The sequence below is a fragment of the Oncorhynchus masou genome, chromosome 29 (genome assembly GCF_036934945.1).
Source record: "Oncorhynchus masou masou isolate Uvic2021 chromosome 29, UVic_Omas_1.1, whole genome shotgun sequence".
Classification (NCBI taxonomy): Eukaryota; Metazoa; Chordata; class Actinopteri; order Salmoniformes; family Salmonidae; genus Oncorhynchus; species Oncorhynchus masou.
In genome coordinates this window covers 54,111,593-54,137,807 of record NC_088240.1, presented here as the reverse complement: position 1 = coordinate 54,137,807, position 26,215 = coordinate 54,111,593, and the positions used below count along the sequence as shown (strand labels likewise).

The window sequence follows — 26,215 nt, the reverse complement described above, 5'->3', positions numbered from 1 at the left end:
CCCATTCACCAGGCACTCACCCCTCTCGCTAATTGTGCAGCGCCACTTAAAAGGGCTGTGTAACGAGTCAAGCTGCGCCGCGACTACCATTTTGTCATTGAGATCTCAAGGCGGCGGTGTGAATTAGGACCCAGCGGCGGCGATTACAGGGTGGGTAGGCCGACTCAAAGCCCATCGGGGCCACGACTCCTCGCTGGTGGCAGGGTTCACTGTCTTCACTTCCTGTCCCGGGGTTTTTGACGTAGTGCCCTGTGGAAACGGAGGGTTGGGGAAAACGCTGGGAGCTTCTTCTTGCAGGTGCTCTGGCGACTCTCCCGGGATGTTTTTGTGTGTGTAGCGTGTGTGATGGATTTTGTTTTTGTGAACCCTGCTATTTGTTTTTGTTTTCTTGGAAAGAGTTGGACCAAATTAGCCATGTGAAGTATAGGCTAGATCACACATGTGCATTTTATAAAATATTTCTCCTCATTTAAAACTTGTTGTGTTGGACTTGCCAATATGAAACACATTGATTTCTTCTGTACCACTCAACCGCAGTGTTTGTTCGCTTCTCTGACTGCACACAGTCCTACAGAGTGAGAGTCCATGATCAGTTTGTGTTTGTACTTTGTGTCTCTCTTTCATTCTGCTTTCCCAGAGACATCAATATTGGCTTCTGAAGATTTTCAAAGCAGCCAGGAAAATCTATTGAACTGCCATCAGAATTGCAATGTTGGCAGGTCTTGGGCGATAATAGAACTGTCAATCAGTCGAGGTTCAACTTCAATTGATTTCCTGGCAAGTTTCTGTTCGACTGAGGGATTTTAGCCTTGAACCGTGTCCGTATGAGTGGATCCAGTGGCCCGGAGGCAGAGTTGGACTGAGTGGGTCAAGCCTGACAGCTGTGCTACTGGGTTAGCTGGCTGCATGTTGGTTGGTGGTAGTGTGGTTGGGACCGGAGCGTAGGCTGCATGGCCTGGGACTCCAAGGCAGAGTAGAGTGAAGCTGAGCTCTGCTCGTTATGTTGGGTGTGTATGGGAACGCCTGTAAACATGACATTCCCTCTCTGGCGAGTGGGCCCGGGTTAATGAAAGCCCTGCAGCACAATGAGCCGTAAAGTGCAGTCACCACTGTCGCCACCCTACCGCCGGGACTGCGACTCGACAGACCCAGAGTGGACATTAACCCCTTTGTCCCACATATTGAAATAGGACTACAATGGACATCCATTCAAATCCATTTCTATTTTCTCACGCTCTATCTTGTTGCCCTCTTTCTGCCTTCCCTTCCTTTTCTCTCTTCCCTTTCAACCCTTTCTTTTAAGTCTTCCATATTTTCCAGAGAGGACATTAACCTCTCCCACCATACACCATGCTGACTCTCTCTGTGCTCTCCTCCTTTCTGCTTTCCACCCGACTGACTCTGGGTTCTTACCTTCCACCCAAATCTGCCGACCTTCTACACTCCTGCCTTTCATTGCTTCTCTCAGATTTCCCTTCCTTTTCCCTCTCCTCTTTCGCTCTTCCTTTCCTCTTATTTTAATTTCCCCACATTTCCCCCTCTACCTTCTGGTCTTCCTCTTCTCATGCTTTACTCTTTCATATCGGAGGCGGTGGAGAGATTTATCGCGTAGCCTCCTAGCTCCGTACTCATCGTTTCAGAGGTTTTTTGAAAGCTCTACTTGAGTCTTGATTACACGGATCACACACTCTTCCTCTCCTCATCTCCCTTTCCTTCGGTCTCTCTCTCTCACACACACACACACACACACACACAACACACACACACACACACACACACACACACTGATTCATCAGGCCACTGTCCAAGGAGTAAAATCGTAGCAATAAAAGCCTCCTGTCAGTATGCATGCCTGTCTTTGTCTGGCTGGAGTGTACAGTGAGATTCATGGTATGTCTGTGTGCTCTCATTGCTCCAAGCGTATAATTCTCATGCACATAAATCCTACTGCTCATGGGGCCTCTGCTGTTGCTCCACAACTGTCTATATAAGGCAAATTGACATTACGACATTGGGACTATGTTCACCACCATGATTGGTTTTGATGAGTGAAATAAATCGGTAGTGTGCTTCTGAGAAAGGGTCACTGGCTCCTCGGAAGAGTCAGGGTTAAAGGTCCGACCTCAATTACTATGTTTTGAGTAAATGAGTACACCACTGTCAGAGATTGTGTGTCCAAGAAAAGTGTCTGGCCCATCCCTGTCCCCTGGGTGAGGCAGTGATTTGAGATGAGTGAGTAGGACAGTGCCAGTGAGGTTAGCAATATAAGCTGAGGTCTGACAGCAACCACCATGGTATTTGCCCTTTTTTTAAAAGCGCTGTGTGCCAGACACTGAGAGAGTGAGACAGGCAGACGGAAAACTTGAACTTGATAAATTGAACACGAAGAAAAGAGACGGAAGGAAGATGGACAAACAGACACGCACCGACAGGCGAGGGACCGATGGACAGACACACGCGAGAGGCGGAAGACTGAAAACGGAAGACTGACTGACTGATGGAAGGCAGACAGAAAACAGAAGGAAAATAGACGGACTGAAAGAAGACAGACGGACGTGTTGGAGGTTGAGAGAAAAGTAGAGATTAGATGGACATGAAGCCGTTTCTTCTCCGTCGTTTTAGTTGTCTGTCCCACAAACTCTTTATCCAAAAGGATAAGCAGTGATTATAGCTTTAAACGGTCTAGCTCACAATAAAATGTACGTTTCTTCATAACAGAAAATTGCTGGGTATGATCTAGCATTTGAGGCAAGCGATCTGCGAGCTGGAATAATCCTGAGTTTGAATCTGATAGTGTTTATTTTATGACATGTTTTGTGACTATTAATAAGAGTGTGATCTCACGTACTCTTTGGCCCAAGCCTCACCTGGTTCTCATATTCCTATTTAGTCCACATAGTCCAACATTTTGGGCACCCCTGCTTTACATTCAGTAATACCCCTACGGTGTGTTCCAGACATTTTGTCTTGTCTTTATGTCACAGCATGCACTGGAATCACAATCACACATCAGAATACTCGTCGGCCTAGGGAGAGACTTTCCCAGACCACCGTCCCACCTAGTACTGCGGAAATCCAGAAGGCATTTGGAGTGTGATTACTAAATGGATCATTCGATTCCCAGGCCCCCCGGGGGGTGAAATGCTATCTCAAGAAATTGAAATAACAGTGCTGCTGCCTGTTTGTGTTAGAAGCATTTGAAGATTGTGCTTGTGTTGGAGTATGGTGTGCAGCTCCACTCCTGGCACTAGCTGAGATAGTGAAGTGCAATGCTTATTTAAACACAATCTCTCGTGTGCGTGTGTGACAACAAGCAGGAGGAATGGGGTCAATTTAGCTGCATGGAATTGGGCGGTAGCCTGACTTCACTCTACCTGTGAGTCATATTCCGTAACATTTCACAGCATGATATTGGTGCCCTCTTTCACCCCTTGCCTGATTTTGCTCTCTGCTTTATCTCTTTCACCGTTACCCTCTTGTTCTCCCAATTTCCAGATCTGATTCCAGTTACTCATCATGCTCAGTAGACAGGGATACAAATCTAATGGCAATTTATTATTTTAAAGGGATGGTATAAAAATATATTCCTGAGTGATCGGACAGTCCTACTCCCAACCGGAGGTCCATACCTAGAAATGCCATGGCTGTCAAAGCAGGCATTCTTCCAATAAGTTGACTCTGGAGACTGTCATGGTGAGATCCCCATATTAGTATGTGGTCTCTGACCGAGTCAGTGTGTTGCAACCAAACCAGGGACCTCAGCAACGTCAACAAACACTCAACCAACCTCTTGAACATCAGAGATGCCCAGAACACTTTTGGTTCTGATACTGTATCTGTGGTCCTTTTGGTGTAAACAAATTTAACTATATTTTTGTCTTTTTTTTCTATATCCATATGTTGCGTATTTCTCGGGTATGTTTTGAGTGAGGTCAGGAGTCCCCACACCAAGTAAAAAAAATAACCCTGTATATAAGCTGCAGTATTGCAGATGGGGCATGTTGTGATACATTGGGACTTCACTTGCCAAGTGGTTTAGAAGGTGGAGGAGCCAGGTGATAATTTGCTTTACTGTCTGTTCTAGTTGCAGTGTGTCACATGCCTGCAGTAGACCGTCTTGTATAGGGCAATGGGAGAATCACGGCTTTGTCTGTATAGTGCATCATCTCTGTGGAAACAATATTCTCATTCCAAACCGGAGGAGGAATTTCTCTCCACTCACAGCTCAGGGCTGCACGATCCAATAGAATCACTTCAGCTGAATCAGTCCATTACTACCACACAACACCAGCAGGTTTTTACAGACCGGATTGATGGAGTAGCTAACTGTACTTACGTCAAGTATAATTGCTATACTGTTATTTGTCTCCTAATCAAGAGTAGGGAAATAATCTATTGAGGATAGAGCTATGTGATTAGGAGACTTGGAGACGACGGAGCAGAGATGGAGTTGAGAGACGGACGAGGTTTGGATGAGATCAGACTATACGACAGTGTTATTAGTTATATGTTGTGGTCTGTTGCTTCTTCCTCCAACGTAACCTATTCTTTGTCCTGCTGCTGCTGCTGCTGTTAAAGCAGGGTTCACAGTAAAGCCAGATGAACAGCCTGAGAGAATAGATCTCCATGATCATCATGCTCTCTCAGCATGTCACCCAGCTCGTTGTCTACAAGCCTAAGTCAAACCCCAATAACATTTCGAAAGAACACATCCTACTGCTCTCCAACATCCATATCACACAAAGCCTGGCCGTGCAAACATACTGTTCGTTCCGTTCCACTGTTCCAACCAGCAAAATAAAGTTCTGAAGCAGTTCGAACCACAAAAAAAGCAACGGTTTATATCATTCCTTTTTTAACTTGTGAATTATTATTATTATTATTATTTTTTTTTTTTACATTTAGCTACTTAAATGACTTTACCAATCAGTGCGGATAGAGCAGGCAAGCTGGTGGTTTACATGCATGATAGACAGACAAGTGTATACTATGGAGCAAGATGCAACAGAAATGTTGCGGCTAGCGGGAGAGTGTTGAGGAGGCTTGAAGCACTGGGCATCTTGTTATGACATGCATTATTTAAATTAGGTTCACAGAATTCTGTCTAGGAGGAGCTGCTTATATCTTCTGAATCATGCTTGTACATCAGTACAGTAGCCTATGCTTCAGAGGGTCAGGTAGCCTGAACTCGCACACATACTTGCAAGATTTTCAGCTTGCAGGCAGACACTTGAATAAGGTTCTGAGTGACAGAGTGAGGGCTTTGCGTAGGCACTTTGCTGCTTTTTTTGTGGGACTGGAAACCTTGTTGTGGCATGTAAAATAACAGTATTACCTGGTTCCCAAGCTTTTAAAATAAAGGTTCTGTTCCAGAACAGTATGGATCATTTTTGTTCCAGGATCTGTTTCTGTTCCTTGAAAGATATATATACAATGGGGCAAAAAAGTATTTAGTCAGCCACTAATTGTGCAAGTTCTCCCACTTAAAAAGATGAGAGGCCTGTAATTTTCATCATCGGTACACTTCAACTATGACAGACAAAATGAGGGGGAAAAATCCAGAAAATCACATTGTAGGATTTTTTATGAATTTATTTGCAAATTATAGTGGAAAATAAGTATCACTCCAGTGTAAATTGTAATTACTTTGCCACTATGGTCTATTTATTGCCTTAACTCTTTACTTCATTTGCACACACTGTACACAGAATCTTCTATTGTGTTATTGACTGTACGTGTGTTTATTCCATGTGTAACTCTTGTTCTCAACTAGCCTACCTGGTTAAATAAAGGTGAAACAAAAATAAAATAAGGAAACAATGTGTCTTTTTGTAATTTAGGTGAACTGTCCCTTTGACAAACAGTTAATCAATCACTGTGGGTGGGATTGTCAGGGGAGGGGGCAGGATGTTTGTGAGTCAGAGTTGGTAGGGTTCCAGACCTGTCAATCACTGTGGGTGGGACTTTGAGGGAAGGTGGTAGATTAGTAATCTAGTCAGAAAAACTAGTCTTACAAATTAATTTACTCCGGCAAATACTAAATCTAGTCTCCTCTTTACAGACGGTAGGCAATTAAGGTCACAGTTATGAAAACTTAGGACACTAAAGAGGCCTTTTCTTCTGACTCTGAAAAACACCAAAAGAAAGATGCCCAGGGTCCCTGCTCATCTGTGTGTATGTGGCATGCTTAGGCATGCTGCAAGGAGGCATGAGGACTGCAGATGTGGCCAGGGCAATAAATTGCATTGTCCGTACTGTGTGTGATTTCCTGCAAGACAGGAATGTCAGTGTTCTTCCATGGCTAGCGACGAGCCCGGATCGCAATCCCATTGAGCACGTTAGGGACATTTTGGATCGGAGGGTGAGGGCTAGGGCCATTCCCCCCAGAAATGTCCAGGAACTTGCAGGTGCCTTGGTGGAAGAGTGGGGTAACATCTCACAGCAAGAACTGGCAAATCTGGTGCAGTCCTTGAGGAGGAGATGCACTGCAGTACTTAATGCAGCTGGTGGCCACACAAGATACTGTCACATGTCTGTGGAACTTGTTCAGTTTATGTCTCAGTTGTTGAATCTTGTTATGTTCATTCAAATATTTACACATGTTAAGTTCGCTGAAAATAAACGCAGTTCACAGTGAGAGGACATTTTCTTTTTTTGCAGAGTTTAGTTCATTCTATTGGGAGAAGGCTATACAGACTTTTCTGGCAAGTGAATTGAAACGTTTAAATGAAAGAAGCCTAGTTAATTAAGTGGAAAAAGTAGCTGGCTAACTATCTGAAGCTATTTCGCTAAAGGCCAGCACTTGTGGAAAATACTGCACTCGTTTGTGCGCACACACACATATGCTACACAAATACTTTTAGAATGGGATTTGTCTGAGTTTGCGTATTTATTATCTCCGGGGGCTATTCATAGTGTGATGAATTGTTACTCATGTGCTGACTGAACTAACTGTACTACAATGTATCAAATGTGAGATCGGGGTCCCTTGGGGGGGAAAGGTTGCTACAAACTGTATTTGCGTACTCAAATCATGTTCACCCTCTACCCCGTTGTACATTTGTCATGGGTACCATAATACAATGCTGGTCTCAATGCCTGCCACATGCTTGCCTTCGAACACCACAGGCAGGCTTGGGAGAGACATTATGTCTACAGTAACCATGGATTTTTGTCAATGGGTGATGTGTCACACTGTATTGATCAGACTGTGTGTGTTGTGATTTTCAGTCGGTGGCCAAGACCGGACGGCTGCTTATCAGTCACGAGGCTCCAATCACCGGAGGCTTTGCTGCCGAGATCAGCTCCACAGTGCAAGTAAGTGTGTTTGTGTGTGGTCATGCATGCAGAGGGTTCTATTGGAATCCCAGGGGGCCTTCAGAGGTGAGATGTGGGACGGATTGCACATGGACAGTAGGGTATCTATATCTGTGTGGATGGGGGTTTGGGTTGGGCTTTTTCTGTTGAAATGTGTTCAAATGTCTGTCAGTGGGTGTCCTCGGGGTCAGGCAATAAATCTGAGCTTAAGAGACACTGACAGACACTATACCGGTCTAAAGTTTTAAAACACCTACTCGTTCAAGGGTTTTTCTTTATTTGAACTATTTTCTACATTGTAAAGTAATAGTGAAGCCATAAAAACTATGAAATAACACATATGAAATCATGTAGTAACCAAAAAAGTCTTAAACAAATCAAAATATATTTTATATTTGCGATTCTTCAAATAGCCACCCTCAGTTGTGTTGTCACAAGGTAGGGGTGGTATACAGAAGATTTGGTAAAATACCAAGTCCATATTATGGCAAGAACAGCTCAAATAAGCAAAGAGAAACGACATGAAGGTCAGTCAACATTTCAATAACTTTTATAGTTTCTTCAAGTGCATTCACAAAAACCATCAAGCGCTCTGATGATACTGGCTTTCATGAGGACTGCTATAGGAATGGAAAACCCAGAGTTACCTCTGCTTCAGAGGATAAATTCATTAGATTTACCAGCCTCAGAAATTGCAACCCAAATAAATGCTTTACAGAGTAATAGCAACAGGACACATTTCAACATCAACTGTTCCGAGGAGACTGCATGAACCAGGCCTTCATGGTTGAATTGCTGCAAAGAAACCACTACTAAAGAACAACAATAAGAAGAAGTGACTTGCTTTGGCCAAGAAACACGAGCAATGCACATTAGACCGGTGGACATTTTGTCCTTTGGTCTGGAGTCCAAATTGGAGATTTTTGGTTTCAACCGCCGTGTCTTTGTGAGACGCATTGTGGGTGAACGGATGAACTCTTTGTGTATTTCCCACCGTAAAGCATGGAGGAGGAGGTGTTATGATGTGGGAGTGCTTTGCTGGTGACACGGTCTGATTTTATTTAGAATTCAAGGCTCACTTAACCTGCATAGCTTCCACAGCATTCTGCAGCGATACGCAATCCCATTTGGTTTGCTCTTAGTGGGACTATCATTTGTTTTTCAACAGGACAATGACCCAAAACACCTCCAGGCTATGTAAGAGCTATTTGACCAAGAAGGAGAGTGATGGAGTGCTGCATCAGATGACCTGCCCTCCACAATTCCCTGACCTCAACTAAATTGAGATGGTTTGGGATAAGTCGGACTGCAGAGTGAAGGAAAAGCAGCCAACAAGTGCTCAGCATATGAGGGAACTCCTTCAAAACTGTTGGAAAAGCATTCCAGGTGCAGCTGGTTGAGAGAATGCCAAGAGTGTGCAAAGCTGTCAAGGCAAATGGTGCCTATTTGAAGAATCTCAAATGTAAAAATTGTTAACACTTTTTTGGTTTACTACATGATCCTATATGTGTTATTTCATCGTTTTGATGTCTCCACTACAATCTAGAAAATAGTTTTAAAAAATAAAGAACATCCCTTGAATGAGTAGGTGTTCTAAAACAGATATGTCATACTGAAACTTGCTAAACTTTGTCAGTTGAAATGAGTAATATATATTGAATCAAGCCAGTTGAAACTAATACTCAACCTTGTCTGTGGATACATTTTCTGCTCATGGAATGTACTGGGGGTGTATCCCCTTTCCCTCCCTCCCGCCCTCTGTCTAATGAAGACTCTGCTCTGGCCTGGTGAGGGCATGATCAAAGTTTTTGATTCTGTGTTCATTTCAGGGAGAACGTGAGAGGGTTTGAGCCATAGTTTCACTTCCTTGATCTTTTCCTGAGTTATGATTATGACCCTTGTCGGCAGGGTGTTTTTTTTCAAAATTATTATTTAGAATTCCCCCCCCCCCCCTAGACCACAATCAAAGGAATCCAGTTAATGGCATGCTATTCAGTGTAGGCATTACCTCAAGTGGATGATGCTCTGTGTGTTTGCATCAGCTTTGGTGTGGCGCTGAGGGCCCTCGAATTGGACCTTCTCATCTCCCTGGCTGTCACTCATGTTGTTGTTGTTTATCCCCAGACCTGCTTATTGGTAGGATTATTGGTCTATGAGTCATAGCCATGTTTTCACATGTTTTGTGTCCTGAGGTAACCAGCAGTATTTTTAGTCATGAACCAAGGTTTTAAATGGACCGCCATGCTCCACTGTTGAATGTGAGAAAGCATATGGTGAATAGAACGGTTTATAGAATTTATTGTGCATAGCAATTAGCTTTATGAGCTTTGTGTATGATGAGGAATTGTTGAGACTGCTTTCATCTCACGCCAAATGAATCCTCAACCACTACTGACAGAATACATGATCACACGCACTTGCACCTCATGTCTAAGTGTATCCAGGTGTTGCGGCCACATGCCACGTTGTCCCCCCTCTAGAGCAGGGCACACACACACACACACTCTCGTGGGCCAAGTTCCCTTGGCAACGTGACCTCGCAGGCTCCAGAGGGCCCACTTGCAGCCTGTACAGATGGCCAAGGGTGGCGGTCAGTACTGCGACTCACCGGACTGTGGTGACTCACCCGCTAACAACGGGTATGTGTCGTGGGTTCCACGCTGATAATGCCATGAAACGGAAAAAGCGCTAAAAATAGAGCTTTTAGTAGGAAGGTGCTGAGCTATCGGACCTGGGTCAAGCCTCTGGGAACTTCAACAACAATGTATCAAGTGCTCTCAGTGGAACGACCAGAAAGGGAGACCTAATCCATTACTTAACAAGAGTCGAGAGCAGAGAGGGAGACCTGCACCACGCCTCACCACCAGTCAGAAGCAGAACGGGAGACCTGCACCATGCCTCACCACCAGTCAGAAGCAGAGAGGAAGACCTGCACCACACCTCACAACCAGTCAAAAGCAGAGAGGGAGACCTGCACCACACCTCACAACCAGGGTCAACAGCAGAGAGGGAGACCTGCACCACACCTCACAACCAGGGTCAACAGCAGAGAGGGAGACCTGCACCACACCTCACAACCAGGGTCAACAGCAGAGAGGGAGACCTGCACCACACCTCACAACTAGGGTCAACAGCAGAGAGGGAGACCTGCACCACACCTCACAACCAGGGTCAACAGCAGAGAGGGAGACCTGCACCACACCTCACAACCAGGGTCAACAGCAGAGAGGAGACCTGCACCACACCTCACAACCAGGGTCAACAGCAGAGAGGAGACCTGCACCACACCTCACAACCAGGGTCAACAGCAGAGATGGGAGACCACCACACCTCACCACCAGTCAGAAGCAGAGAGGGAGACCTGCACCACGCCTCACCACCAGTCAGAAGCAGAACGGGAGACCTGCACCATGCCTCACCACCAGTCAGAAGCAGAGAGGAAGACCTGCACCACACCTCACAACCAGTCAAAAGCAGAGAGGGAGACCTGCACCACACCTCACAACCAGGGTCAACAGCAGAGAGGGTGCAACAACCAGGGTCAACAGCAGAGAGGGAGACCTGCACCACACCTCACAACCAGGGTCAACAGCAGAGAGGGAGACCTGCACCACACCTCACAACCAGGGTCAACAGCAGAGAGGGAGACCTGCACCACACCTCACAACCAGGGTCAACAGCAGAGAGGGAGACCTGCACCACACCTCACAACTAGGGTCAACAGCAGAGAGGGAGACCTGCACCACACCTCACAACCAGGGTCAACAGCAGAGAGGGAGACCTGCACCACACCTCACAACCAGGGTCAACAGCAGAGAGGGAGACCTGCACCACACCTCACAACCAGGGTCAACAGCAGAGAGGGAGACCTGCACCACACCTCACAACCAGGGTCAACAGCAGAGATGGGAGACCACCACACCTCACCACCAGTCAGAAGCAGAGAGGGAGACCTGCACCACGCCTCACCACCAGTCAGAAGCAGAGAGCGAGACCTGCACCACACCTCACAACCAGTCAGAAGCAGAGAGCGAGACCTACACCACACCTTACCACCAAAGTCAAAGGCAAGACTCGGCCTGGAATATCCCATCCAGGGGCACATGGCGGAAATGAAGGGCTGTGATACTAATGGCTTATGGTTTGGTATGGGTTACTATTACAATTGACGAAATGCATGCTCAGCTGTCAGAGTCCAGGACTCAACTTTTCTTCTATTCTTTATGTGAAATATACTTTGAACGATGTGCAAATAGATTTTCTTTGAAGTGACAGGGCTGGGAGTATGCCTTGATTTACCCACCCTGGAGCTTGTTGTTTAATTTGGTTTGTTGAAGAATAAATAATTGAAATCAGGCCGTCAGTAGGTTTATCCCGACGTTCAGCTGTTTTGTCTTAGCAAATGTTCAGCTGTTTTGTTATCTGGCTCTGAGGCATGTGCCAACTCTTTCCACCCCTTTCCACGTGTTAGTGACTCCAGGAGTGGCTATACATAAGGCTTTTGTCAATGTATTATGTCTGGACAGCAGGGTGAAGCTGAACGATAATCGGTTCAAAGCCAACTGCCTCAGGGCAGTGAAAGCACGGTCCAATTATGGATTAGTTAGACTTTCTTTCAAATTTGGAACAGCGGCGTTAAGGGTTTGAAAGTTTCCATTCGGTGGATTAGCTGCACCTCGTTAAAGGTGTTGTCATTGGCTGACCTCGACTCAGAGCAGTGCTTCTCTGCTGACTTACAATGGACCTCCGGGATACAAAGAGGGCCATGGTAAACTTGAGCAGCCTCTCCCATACTACTGTGCGTACAGCTTTGTGATAATTAACACATGGACCTCGCTGGGCTACATACAGTACCAGTCAAAAGTATGGAATCATGTAGTAACAAAAAAAGTGTTAAACAAATCAAAATATATTTTACATTCTTCAATGTAGCCACCCTTTGTCTTGATGACAGCTTTGCACACTCTTGGCATTCTCTCAACCAGCTTCACGAGGAATGCTTTTCCAACAGTCTTGAAGGAGTTCCCACATATGCTGAGCACTTGTTGTCCCAAACCATCTCACTTGGGTTGAGGTCGGGTGATTGTGGAGGCCACGTCATCTGATGCAGCACTCATCACTCTCCTTGGTTAAATAGCCCTTACACAGCCTGGAGGTGTGTTGGGTCATTGTCCTGTTGAAAAACAACTGATAGTCCCACTAAGCGTATCACTGCAGAATGCTGTGGTAGCTATGCTGTTGTGTGCCTTGAATTCTAAATAAATCACTGACAGTGTCACCAGCAAAGCACCCCACACCATCACACCTCTTCCTCCGTGCTTAACGGTGGGAACCACACATGCTGAGATCATCCGTTCACCTACTCTGCATCTCACAAAGACATGGCGGTTGGAACCATAAATCTCAAATTTGGACTCATCAGACCAAAGGACAGATTTCCAGCAATTCGACCATGAAGGCCCGATTCACGCTATCTCCTCTGAACAGTTGATGTTGAGTTGTTTGTTACTTGAACTCTGAAGCATTTATTTGGGCTGAGGCTGGTAACTCTAATGATTGTATCCTCTTCAGCAGAGGTAACTCTGGGTCTTCCTTTCCTGTGGTGGTCCTCATGAGAGCCAGTATCATCATAGCGCTTGATGGATTTTGCGACGGCACTTGATGAAACTTTCAAAGTTCTTGAAATGTTCCATCTTCTTTATACCACCCCTACCTTGTCACAACAAAGCTGATAGGCTCAAATGCATTAAGAAGGAACATTTATGGAATTTAACTTTTAACAATGCACACCTGTTAACTTCTTGAAACTCCCCATCCCGGATCCGGGTTTGTGACTAAAGCCTCAGGCTCATTAGCATAACGCAACGTTAACGATTTCTGAAAATCGCAAATAAAATGAAAATAATGTGTCTGCTCTCAAGCTTAGCCTTTTCTTAACAACACTGTCATCTCAGATTTTCAAAATATGCTTTTGAACCATAGAAATTGACTAATTTGTGTAAGAGTATGCAAAGCTAGCATAGCATTTTGAGTAGCATTTAGCACGCAACATTTTCACAAAAACCAGATAACCAAATAAATAAAATCATTTACCTTTGAAGAGCTTCTGATGTTTTCAATGAGGAGACTCTGTTACATACCAAATGCGCAGTTTTTCCTGAAAGCGTCTGTGTGTAGGAGAAATCGTTCCGTTTTCTACATTGCGTCTGGCTACCGAAACGAACCGAAAATTCAGTCACCTACAACGTAAAACTTTTTCTGGATTAACTACATAATATCGACCGAAACATGGCAACCGTTGTTTGGAATCAATCCTCAAGGTGTTTTTTCACATATCTCTTCATTGATATGCAGTTCGTGGAAGCTTGCTTTCCTCTCTGTATCGCATGGAAAAATACTGGCAGGTGACTTTTGCGCACCAATTTCGGCGCAGGACACCGGGCGGACACCTGGTAAATGTGGTCTCTTATGGTCAATCTTCCAATGATCTGCCTACAAATACGTCACAATGCTGCAGACACCTTGGGGAAACGACAGAAAGGGCAGGCTCATTCCTCTCGCATTCACAGCCATATAAGGAGACAATGGAAAACAGAGCCTCAAAAATCCTTGTCATTTCCTGGATGCCATCTCATCTTGGTTTTGCCTGAAGCTCACGTTCTAGGGCACGCACAGAGAATATCTTGGTATTTCTGGACACGTCAGAGTGTTTTCTTTCGAATGGTATCAATTATATGCATAGTCGAGCATCTTTTTGTGACAAAATATCTTGTTTAAAACGGGAACGTTTTTCATCCAAAAATGAAATAGCGCCCCCATAGATGTAAGAGGTTAATTGAAATGCATTCCAGGTGACTACCTCATGAAGCTGGTTGAGAGAATGCCAAGGGTGTGGAAAGCTGTCATCAAGGCAAAGGGTGGCTACTTTGAAGAACCTCAAATGTAAAATATATTTTGATTTGTTTAACACTTGTTTTTGGTTACTACATGATTCCATATGTGTAATTTGATAGTTTTGATGTCTTCACTATTATTCTACAATGTAGAAAATAGTAAAAAATAAAGAAAATCCCTTGAATGAGTAGGTGTCCTAACTTTTGACAGGTAGTATATAGTATTTATAGGCTAGACCCCTGGGATTGGATCGTGCAGTAGAGGCTGTGCTTACAAGCAACACTGCGGCTTTAAGTCTCTGTTTCACGCTATAGACGGAAGTACACTTAGCATTACTTGAGATACACAAGCAAAACTAGAACGTCCATTTTATTTTTTTATTGAGTACCTACAGTTGATACTCTATCTCCCCAGTCACTGCAAACACCAATCCCAGATTATAAACTGGGTGGTTCGAGCCCTGAATACTGATTGGCTGACTGCCGTGCTATATCAGATTGTATACCACAGGTATGAAAAAACATATATTTTTACTTCTCTAATTAAGTTGGCAACCAGTTGATAATAGCAATAGTTATGTCTTGCTTAAGAACAGCCCTTAGCTGTGGTATATACCACACACCCTCGGGCCTTATTTTTTTAATTATACACTGCCTTTGGTCCCGTAACCTTTGCTGTTGACCTACCACAGCTTTCAGATGCGTTGGAATCATCCACACTGGTTGCTCTGCCGAGTTCCTTCCTTTATTTGTGTAATGGGAATGACGCGGAGTCCCGCATCAAACTCCAACCCAACGCACATCGCTGAGTTGTGGTACTACTGGTCCGTCTTCCATTCCGGCCCAGTTGGGGTTGGTCCAAGTTGAAAGCCTGCGGTTCTCTGACATAATTGCCTTCCCGAATCAGAAGCAGAACCCTTGTTTGCCTGTCAGGTCATTTAACAAGTCCAGGACGCTCTTGAAAAAGAGATTTCAAAATCTCAATCAGCCCTTCCTGGTTAAAAAAAGAAAAAAAAGATAGCTGGTTTGTTTCCTCAGGCCCTGTTTTCCTGCACCTTCTTCCACTGTAAAACCATGGCTGGATACCCTCTGTCTCTCTCCCTCACAGGATACACCAATCGCCTTCAGAGGGATGTTAAGCTTCACACACACTGAGGAAGGTAAAATTGGATAGTATACAGGCTGTGGTAGAGTATGGACATGAGGTATCGCTCCAAGCTCCATGTTCTCCTCTTTGCCAGTTGATGGGTTGAATGGCCACATTCTAGCATGAAACCCTCTTTGGCCAGTTTGGGTATTAATTCATCCATACTGGGCCATCCTTTACCTGCAGAGGTAGATTTGAATCCAAATTGTAAGGATTTCCCCTAAATTTGACCTTCAACTGGGTGATCACAGAATGTGTGATTCAGTTTTCCTTCCAGGAAGGTGCTTAGTAAGTAATATATTTAAGTACCAGTACACAGGAAGTCTATAATTAACTCTTCTAATCAGTCTCTAAAAGCCTCCAGTGTTGATGAACCCACTAACTGCGGCTGTCTTTGAACCCTCTGAAACCTTTGTTCATCAGGGGGAACCATGGAAGCAAATAAACAAATACTTTTAAGATCAAAATGGATTTTCCAAGATGTCTTAAAATTTAAAAAAAATTAAATAGACCACACCATGTATTACTTGTAAACCCAGTAAAATAAGAACACTGATGGAGAAAAAAATCTATGGACTGCTGTCAACGTCAGAGCGGTGTTGAAATGGCCTATGTAAGACTGACAACGATACAGTTTAAACGTTGCTGAGAGACGAGGCAGAGGAAAGTACCCCAGCAGTGAGATCTCACTGTTGCTTTCTTATGTACTGCTCCACACAGTGCATTCTGAAAGTATTCAGACCCTGTGACTTTTTCAACATTTTGTCACATTACAGCCTTATCGTAAAATGGATTTAATTGTCTCCCCCCCCCCCCCCCCCCCCAAACAACATCAATCTACACATAATACCCCATAATGACGAAGTAAAACAGGTTTTAAGAAATGTTTGGAAATGTATTTTTTTAAATACAGTATTCAATCCTTGGTTGCAACACTCGCTACCAAGTTCGAAACTGCCTCTGGAAGCAACGTCAGCACAATAACTGTTCGTCGGGAGCTTCATGAAATAGGTTTCCATGGCCCAGCAGCCGCACACAAGCCTAAGATCATCATGCGCAATGCCTATTGTCGGCTGGATGGTGTAAAGCTTGCCGCCATTGGACTCTGGAGCAGTGGAAACGCGTTCTCTGGAGTGATGAATCACTCTTCAGCATCGAGCAATCCAATGGACAAATCTGAGTTTGGCGGATGCCAGGCAAATGCTACCTGCCCCAATGTATCGCGACAACTGTAACGTTTGGTGGAGGTGGAATAATGATCTGGGGCTGTTTTTCATGGTTTGGGCTAGACCCCTTAGTTCCAAGTGAAGGGAAATCTTAACGCTACAGCATTCAATGACATTCTAGACAATTTTGTGCTTCCAAATTTGTGGCAACATTTGGGGTGGCCCTTTCCTGTTTCAGCATGACAATATCCCAGTGCACAGAGAGAGGTTGAGATCGGTGTGGAAGAATCTGACTGACCTGCACAGAGCCCTGACCTCAACCCCATCAAACACCTTTGGGATTAATTGGAACACCGACTGTGAGCCAGGCCTAATCTCCCAACATCAGTGCCAGACCTCACTAATGCTCTTGTAGGTGAATCCCTGCAGAAAAGTTCCAACATCTAGTGGAAAGCCTTCCCAGAAGAGTGGAGGCTAATATTGTAGCAAATGGGGGACCAACTCCATATTAATGCCATGATTTTGGAATGAGATGTTTGACGAGCAGGTGTCCACATACTTTTAGTAATGTACCATTAGCCCTATAATTAGGATGCCAAATTCATGATATTAATAAAACACTTTTACGTTTGGATATTGTCTTGTATTTGCAGGATGGTTGATTTGATTTCAAAGGTAGTCTACAAGTTATTACTATGTTGGCTTCATGCCTCCATCTCAACCAAAAATCGAAGTTGAAGAATAAGACAAAATCAAATCAAACTTTTTTTAAAGTGCATTTAAAGTTTGATTTGATTTAGTGCTATTCTTTAACTTATATTTTTGTTGGTGAATTATTATTATGAATGTTGTACTGTGACCCTGGCTAGCCTTAAAAAAAATGTTTTGTCTTGTTTGCTTAATATAAGATATTTGAAATGATTTTTACTTTTACTTTTGATACTTAAGTACATTTAAAACCAAATACTTTTAGACTTTTATGCAAGTAGTATTTTACTGGGTGACTTACTTGAGTCATTATATTTTAAGGTATCTTTACTTTTACTCATATGAAAATTGGATACTTTTTCCACCACTGCCAATATCCTGATAAAAAGAAATATCCTATAAATCATATTAGCTACACATGGTCTGTCTGCAAGGAACTTGAAACGTATCAACTATTAACTTGGTCCAGCCCGAAGCTTGTGCTAGCAAACTTACAACATGATATAAAATGTTCTGGGCGCTCAGTTTCCCACGCCAGTGAGCTCCTGACACACAGCTGTAGGCTATTTGCGCAAGCGATAAGAAGTAATCAGGTAGGCCTATTTTATGAAGTTTCCATCGATCAGAGCATGACATTTTCTTCCCCTTTCATGCTGAGTGGTTATCAAAAGGGAGAGCCCTGGAAAGATTTTTCAAATAGGCTTCATTGAGGAACTATTGTCATTCTCAATGGATGTAAAAACAGACTTTGTTTACTTGCTGTTAGAGGCGAAGAAAAAATTACTTTGAGAAGCCTCACAGTGATGGTGAGTTAAGATAATCAGAAATGGTGTCAGATCCCCAGATCTGGGCACATTTATAGGCCTACATTTGCTTCCAGGCAAGGTAGCCTTGGCCTACTTCTATATGTAGTCAGGTGTGTTTCCTTTCTCAAGATTGACAGGAGCGCACCAAACAAAAGACGATTAATAAATTGATAAGTCATACATGGAATGAAATGAACCAACACCTATTAATCACAAGTGTAGCCGAGGTTGTGCTCTCTGCAAACAGTGTCCATTCCTACAATGAGAACAGTACGACTGTCATAATATATTGAGTGCATTAACAGAAATGACCATAACCAAACAAACATTGTAGATTACAAATGATGGGAATTTACTGGAAATGTAGGCTTACCCTGCAATGGATTAGTCCACTTAGACAGGCGTGAATCAGACAAGGTGTCTTGTGTGCCATTTAGAAATATATATATATATATATATTACACACACACACAGTGCATTTGGAAAATAGTCAAACCCCTTGAATTTTTCCACATTTTGTTATGTAACAGCCGTATTAAATGTATAGATTTTTTTTTCATCAATCTACACACAATACCCCATAATGACAATCAAATAGTTTTTTTGTGCAAATTTATAAAAAATAAAACTTAAATATGACATTTTCATAAGTATTCACACCCTTTACTCAGTGCTTTGTTGAAACACCTTTGGCAGCGATTACAGCCAGCCTTCTTGGGTATAACGCTATAAGCCTGGCACACCTGTATTTGGGGAGTTACTGCAGATCCTCTCAAGCTCTGTCAAGTTGGATGGGGAGCGTCACTGCACAGCTATTTTCAGGTCTCTCCAGAAATGTTTGATCGGGTTCAAGTCTGGGCCACTCAAGGACATTGTTATTGACTGTTTGTTTATCCCATGTGTAACTCTGTGTTGTTTTTGTCTCACTGCTTTGCTTTATCTTGGCCAGTTTGCAGTTGTAAATGAGAACTTGTTCTCAACTGGCCTACCTGGTTACATAAAGGTGGGGGGAAAAAACTGGTCTCAAGGACAGAGACATGTCCCAAAGCCACTCCTGCATTGTCTTGGCTGTGTGCATAGGGTCGTTGTTCTGAGCGCTCTGGAGCAGGTTTTCATCAAGGTACTCTGTACTTTGCTCTGTTCATCTTTGCCTCGATCCTTGCTAGTCTCCCATTCCCTGCCACTGAAAAACATCCCCACAGCATGATGCTGCCACCACCATGCTTCACCGTAGGGGTGGTGCCAGGTTTCCTCCAGACGTGACGCTTGGTATACAGTTCAATCTTGGTTTCATCAGACCAGAAAATCTTGTTTCTCATGGTCAGAATCTTTAGATGCCTTTTGGCAAACTTAAAACTGGCTCTCATGTGCCTTTTTTTTTACTGAGGAGTGGCTTCTGTCTGGGCACTACCATAAAGACCTGGCAGGTGGAGTCCTGCAGAGATGGTTGTCTTTCTGGAAGGTTCTCTCATCTCCACTGAGGAACTCTAGAGCTCTGTCAGAGTGACCATCGGGTTCTTGGTCACCTCCCTGACCAAGTCCCTTCTCCCCCGATTGCACAGTTTGGCCGGACAGCTCTGGTAGCCTTCCTCAAATCTGTGCCACAACACAATCCTGTCTCTGAGCTCTACGGACAATTCCTTCAAACTCGTGGTTTGGTTTTTGCTCTGAAATGCTCTGTCAATTGTGTGACCTTATATAGACAGGTGTGTGCCTTTCCCAATCATGTCCAATCAATTGAATTTACCACAGGTGGACTCCAAGTTGTAGAAACATCTCAAGGATGATCAATGGAAACCGGAAGCATCTGAGCTCAATGTCGAGTCTCATCTACATAAGCATTCTGACCCTTTAACATAAGGTATTTGTTTTTTAGATTTAATAACTGCAAGCATTTCTTAAAGCCTGTTTTCGCTTTTGTCTATGGGGTATTGTGTTTAGATTGCTGAGGATTCTTATTATTATTTTTTATCCATTTAGAATAAGGCTGTAACGTAACAAAATGTAGAAAAAGTCAAGGGGTCTGAATACTTCCCGAAGGCACGATATTTGTGTTGCTCGACTAAAAAAAATATATTGGTTGACCGACAGCCTATCAATCAGAAAATTGACCAGTCTACTAACGAAGGTCAGTCCTAAAAATGTCCAGAGTACATATGAAATTCAACATAATTTCAACCACCCAATTTAATATAGGATGAAAAATATTTTTTATGTTTCTACATGGAACTTTCAATGCAATTTCAGTATACATAGTTCTGATGATTATGTTGAAATTAGATTAATGTAACTTGACTAACAGGTTGTTAAGTCAATGTATTTAAGTGAAAGTTTTACCCTAATTGCAATGTTTACAATGCTGGTTCAAATGAGATCAAAGCAGAACTGGTTGATTACTTATTTCAAATCCAATGTATTTTCCACGTTGATTCCAAGTCACAATACGGATTCAGCCATTCTTTCAAAAAGTCTGACAGGATTTATCACACTTCTGATGTAACTCTACAAAAATGCAGGCCTGACCAGACTCATCTAATTTGTTTTACGTTTTATCTCTGTGATTAAGTGTGCTGTCAATCCTGTCACTGAAGTCCACTGCAGGCCCCCTCCAGCTGCCACACAAGTGTCTGCCTGATACACTCCTAGCCCCCACTGAGCAACAAGACAAGGAAACCTGGTCAAAGAATATAATTAGTCGCAGCTCAATGTTTTTTATTTTCCTTAGCCACTGCCAGACATTGTGAGCGTCCTTTCTGAGAGTTCTGCATCAAGGAAATCAACCACCTTCCAAGTGTTGAAGAGCTATTCAAGTTCTTTAGGACTGTGAAAACCTTAGAGGCTAAATTGATTCATGTTCTTGCCTCAACGAGGTGCAATAGGGGGAATAGAGATATTTGACTATAGAATATGTGAACTTCTGGTCTTCTACATACAATGCATCATGTCCAGTCTCCCAGCTCTGCCCTAGACTGTTGGAGAGGACAGAAGGAGTTCTCCACAGAAACCGTTTGGCCCACTTGGCCATGGAGTGGCAGGCGGCGTGGGGTTGGATGGGGAGGGGATGCTGGCTGGCACTAACTGCTGGCATCCTTTTTAAAGCTAATCACCACTAATTAGCGAGGCAGAGCGGGGCTGCCTGTAGTGGGCTGAGTAATGACACCCCCAACCCCCCTTTGATACACTACAGTGGGCCGTGAGCCATACACATGAGCCCATCGTTTTCCCTGTACGTTGTAAACATGTAAAATTGCTTGTAACACTGATGTATGACCTTTGTTGTACCACTGTGGTAATAATGTATACTGCGTATGTATTCCCGTCGCGTGGTACAGTAAACTCTAATGACCCAGAGGACCCTTTTGTCCGCCTGCCAATTCCTTTTTAACATATCAAAGCAACCTGAGACATGCCGCTGCTGGCAATGCTAAAGCTATATCTGTAAATTAGACCCGGCGGGCCTGGCATGATACTGGGGACGTGGAGCCGACACGCATCTACAGGCTCTCTGTTGTTTTTACAGCCCATGAAATAAGGAGACACACAAAGGCTTTCTCATGGAGCCTGACTTTCTTCTGAACCCTGCCAGATGTTTTGGAGGAGATGGAACAACATATTGCTGCAGAAACATGCAAACACAACACAATGTCCACAGAGTAGGGCTAGCCTTAGTTTAGCTAGGGGTCTGTAGAATCTGTTCTAAAAGCTCAACGACTCCCTACTCGTCTTTGTCTCAGTTTTCAAGTTTGTGACTGATTTTTGCCTTGTGTAGGTTTGATTGGGTGGGCTGTGAGCACACATCACATACACATTTTAAGAGGGTGTGTGAATGTGTGGTGTGTCGGTCTCTGTGTGTGTGAATGCTAGTTACTAAGACCCTATGGTTAATTTGGCTCAGCGATGGCTCTCCTCTCCTGTGGAAGCTATTGGCCCCTCCATTGCTTTCAGATGCTGTGGGAGGAGGTCAAAAGCCAATAGAGACATAAGCGATGGCTTGTTTTCCAGCGCTGCCAAAACACAAAGCTTTGCGCGTTGGCCAGCTCTGAGCTGTGATTTGAAATAAGCCATTTGTCTCCAACTTTTAAGGATGGTGGTAGTGAAGCTGGTAGTAATGTTCCAGTGAATCATTTCCAGTCTTACTGTGGCTACAGCCATGACAGTGAAACTGATTCCCCTCCAATGTCTCTCTGTCAAGCACAAGAGCAGGGGCCTGGAGTTTTTCCTGGTGTTAGTTATTTTATCAGGATCCCTATTAGCTGTTGCAAAAGCAGCAGCTCCTCTTCCTGGGGTCGACAGTAAACATGAAACACTAGATAATGCAGAGCATTAATGGACAAGGACACAACTCCATACATTTTTTCTTGGAAAGGCACACGCAACCTATGTAACAGTGCATACACAAACTGTCTAGGTCAAATAGGGGAGAGGCGTTGTGCCGTGAGGTGTTGCTTTATCTGTTTTTTGAAACCAGATTTGCTGGGCTCTGTTCTGGGCCGGCTGCAGCTTAACTACAGTTGAAGTCGGAAATTTACATACACTTAGGTTGGAGTCATTAAAACTCGTTTTTCAACCACTCCGCAAATTTCTTGTTAACAAACTATAGTTTTGGCAAGTCGTTTAGGACATCTACTTTGTGCATGACACAAGTAATTTTGTTTACTGACAGATTATTTCACTTATAATTCACTGAATCACAATTCCAGTGGGTCAGAAGTTTACATACACTAAGTTGACTGTGCCTTTAAACAGTTTGGACAATTCCAGAAAATGTCATGGCTTTAGAAGCTTCTGATAGACTAATTGACATCGTTTCAGTCAATTGGAGGTGCACCTGTGGATGTATTTCTAGGCCTACCTTCAAACTCAGCGCCTCTTTGCTTGACATCATGGGGAAAGCAAAAGAAATCAGCCAAGACCTCAGAAAAACAATTGTAGACCTCCACGAGTCTGGTTCATCATTGGGAGCAATTTCCAAACACCTGAAGGTACCATGTTCATCTGTACAAACAATAGTACTCAAGTATAAACACCATGGGACCACGCAGTCATCATACCGCTCAGGAAGGAGATACGTTCTGTCTCCTAGAGAGGAACGTACTTTTGTGCGAAAAGTACAAATCAATCCCAGAACAACAGCAAAGGATCTTGTTAAGATCCCGTACGAAACGGGTTCAAAAGTATCTATATCCACAGTAAAACGAGTCCTATATCGACATAACCTTAAAGGCCACTCAGCAAAAAAGAAGCCACTGCTCCAAAACCACCATAAAAAAAGACAGACTACGGTTTGCAACTGCACATGGAGACAAAAAACGTACTTTTTGGAGAAATGTCCTCTGGTCTGATGAAACAAAAATTTAACTGTTTGGCCATAATGACCATTGTTGTGTTTGGAGGAAAAAGGGGAGGCTTGCAAGCCGAAGAATACCATCCCAACCATGAAGCACGGGGGTGGCAGCATCATGTTTGGGGATGCTTTGCTGCAGGAGGTACTGGTGTACTTTTTTTTAAAGATGGCATAATGAGGCAGAAAAATTATGTGGATATATTGAAGCAACATCTCAAGACATCAGTCAGGAAGTTAAAGCTTGGTCGCAAATGCGTCTTCCTAATGGACAATGACCCCAAGCATACTTCCAAAGTTGTGGCAAAATGGCTTAAGGACAACAAAGTCAAGGTATTGGAGTGGCCATCACAAAGCCCTGACCTCAATCAATCCTATATAAAATGTGTGTGCAGAACTGAAAACGTGTGTGCAAGTAAGGAGGCCTACAAACCTGACTCAGTTACACCAGCTCTGTCAGGAGGAATGGGACAAAATTCACCCAACTTATTTTGGGAAGCTTGTGGAAGGCTACCCAAAACATTTGACCAGTTTGACGTTTGAATTTAAAGGCAATGCTACCAAATACTAATTGTATGTAAACTTCTGACCCGTTGGGAATGTGATGAAAGAAATAAAAGCTGAAATAAATAATTCTCTCTACTATTATTCTGACATTTCACATTCTTAAAATAAAGTGGTGATCCTAAGTGACCTTAAACGGGGAACTTTTACTGGGATTAAATGTCAGGAACTGTGAAAAACTGAGTTTAAATGTATTTGGTTACGGTGTATGTAAACTTCCAACTTCAACTGTAGGTCTTTCCTTGCAGCACTAGACCTCACGACTGGACAATAATCAAGATTAGACCAAACTAGAGCCTGCAGAACTTGATTTTTGGAGTGTGGTGTCAAAAAAACAGAGCATCTCTTTATTACGGACAGACCTCTCCCCATCTTGTATGTTTTGACCATGATAGTTTCTAATCTAAGGTAAGGTCAAAATATTTGGTCTCCTCAACTTGTTCAACAGCCACACAATTCATTACCAGATTCAGCTGAGGTCTAGAACGTAGAGAATGTGGTCATGAAAACCTCTGGCCTCGTGTACCGCAAAGTCAGGTAAAGAGTTGCATTTACTGGGTCATGTTTAGGCACAAGAATGATAGTACGTCCCCGTTTTACTAGGTTTCTATTTCAACTTGTCGGACAATAAATATTTCTGAATTTCCTCTTGCTACATTTTTCCGACGTATGCCCTATTGAACACGACTTGTTGCGATTACCCACACACCTGCAGAGCCTGTCGTCCATGTCAAGAGGGATGTAATGTGACTGCTGAGAGAGTGAAACTGACCACGTCCCTGTTGTGTGTCCACAGGAGGAGTGCTTCCTCAACCTAGAGGCGCCCATCGCTAGAGTCTGCGGCTACGACACTCCCTTCCCCCACATCTTCGAACCCTTCTACATCCCAGACAAGTGGAAATGCTTTGATGCTGTCAAGAAGTTGATCAGCTACTGATCTCCAACTACTGATCCCCAGGTGAGTACCACGTTGGAAGTTCTCTGGAGTTTGTAGTTTTTAACTGTGCAGCTTTTTGAATTCCCCCCCCCACAATATTTTGTGGAGCTGACATGATTCCATTTTTGACATGACTGAGGAACACGCCTGTTCTGCATGATATATTTCTATCTGAAAAATCAAACATTACACTCCACTGAATGCAATTGTGATCTCTGTGCTCCTTGCAATTGTCCTCAAACATCTCACTATGGCTGACTGACAACCCGTCTAGATTTAATGATTATGGTTCATGTCTCCGATTTAACTTGTGTAGCTCCATGCTGTTATTTTATAGTTTGTGTATTGCAAACGATTCTCTATACTTGTGGCAGAATTGATGAGTAATTCACTTTGAAATGGAGAGCGCTGTTGTCATTCGCCTCGATCGGCTGTGTTTAATCCTTTTTTTAATTGCCTATGTCGTTTTGAGCACCATGTTGTAAAAACGAGCCTGGAAAGAAGTCAATAAAGGGATGGTAAATTGAATTTGACAGTGGTCAACCCCCGCCTTTCTCTCCTCTCTCTCCCTCTGCTATGTCAAGTAAGATATCCGGACTGACGTACTGAACCTTTCTCTTCTCATTATTCTTCCCAGAGCCACCTCTCGGAGGACCAAGACTCCGAGCTCTCTCTCTCCATTGTTCTCAACAATGGACATCATGCAGAAAAATACACGTTGTCGGCCATCCAATCAGGAAGCAGCATCCAGATGGAGCTCTTGGCCCTCCCTGTGCAAGCACAGACTGTTACTTCTGGTTTAGTGAACGTTTTCTGTAAATGGGGAATAGATGTCCTCTTGGTTGACTCTCTTACTACTGTACGTTTTCGAGCTTCCATGGTAAAACAAATCCACACAGACAGTTTCACAAACACTAGTGTGAGTACCAGTAATTGTTATTCTATAGGAACTGACTGTTAGAATAGTTGAATGTGTGTCTGCCTCAGTCTTCCCCGTTTAATTTTACTCTTTGAATGACTCTTTGCCTTTCTAATCTTAGTTTTGTTTGACATCAAGTTGACTGTACTAAAAATAATGGACCTGTTTTTTTTATGAAAATAAACTAATTGACCTTCGGCCTCATTATATTTGACAGTACTTTAAAGGGGCAATCTGAAGTAACTACATCCAATTTTTTTAAACTTATAAATTAATGATATGTACCCATTGATTCTTGAAAAATATATCTTATAATTGTCTCATGAGTTCAACTGTCATAACCCATCAAAACCCACAATATAAGCTTATTTTACTCCAATGTTTGTAAACACAGTCAATGTAAACAAACACTGTATC

General features: G+C 43.4%; 1 protein-coding gene across 1 annotated transcript in view; it reads left to right on the top strand.

Moving 5' to 3' along the window:
• Positions 1-26,002, top strand: part of LOC135520013 (2-oxoisovalerate dehydrogenase subunit beta, mitochondrial-like) — a 94,277-nt gene extending 68,275 nt beyond the window's left edge. The window contains exons 9-11 of the mRNA XM_064945319.1: positions 7,231-7,317; positions 24,739-24,900; positions 25,517-26,002. Of these exons, the coding sequence (XP_064801391.1) occupies positions 7,231-7,317; positions 24,739-24,879 (228 nt within the window). The 3' untranslated portion in view covers positions 24,880-24,900; positions 25,517-26,002. The remainder of the gene's footprint in view (positions 1-7,230; positions 7,318-24,738; positions 24,901-25,516) is intronic.
• Positions 26,003-26,215: the final 213 nt, after the last annotated feature.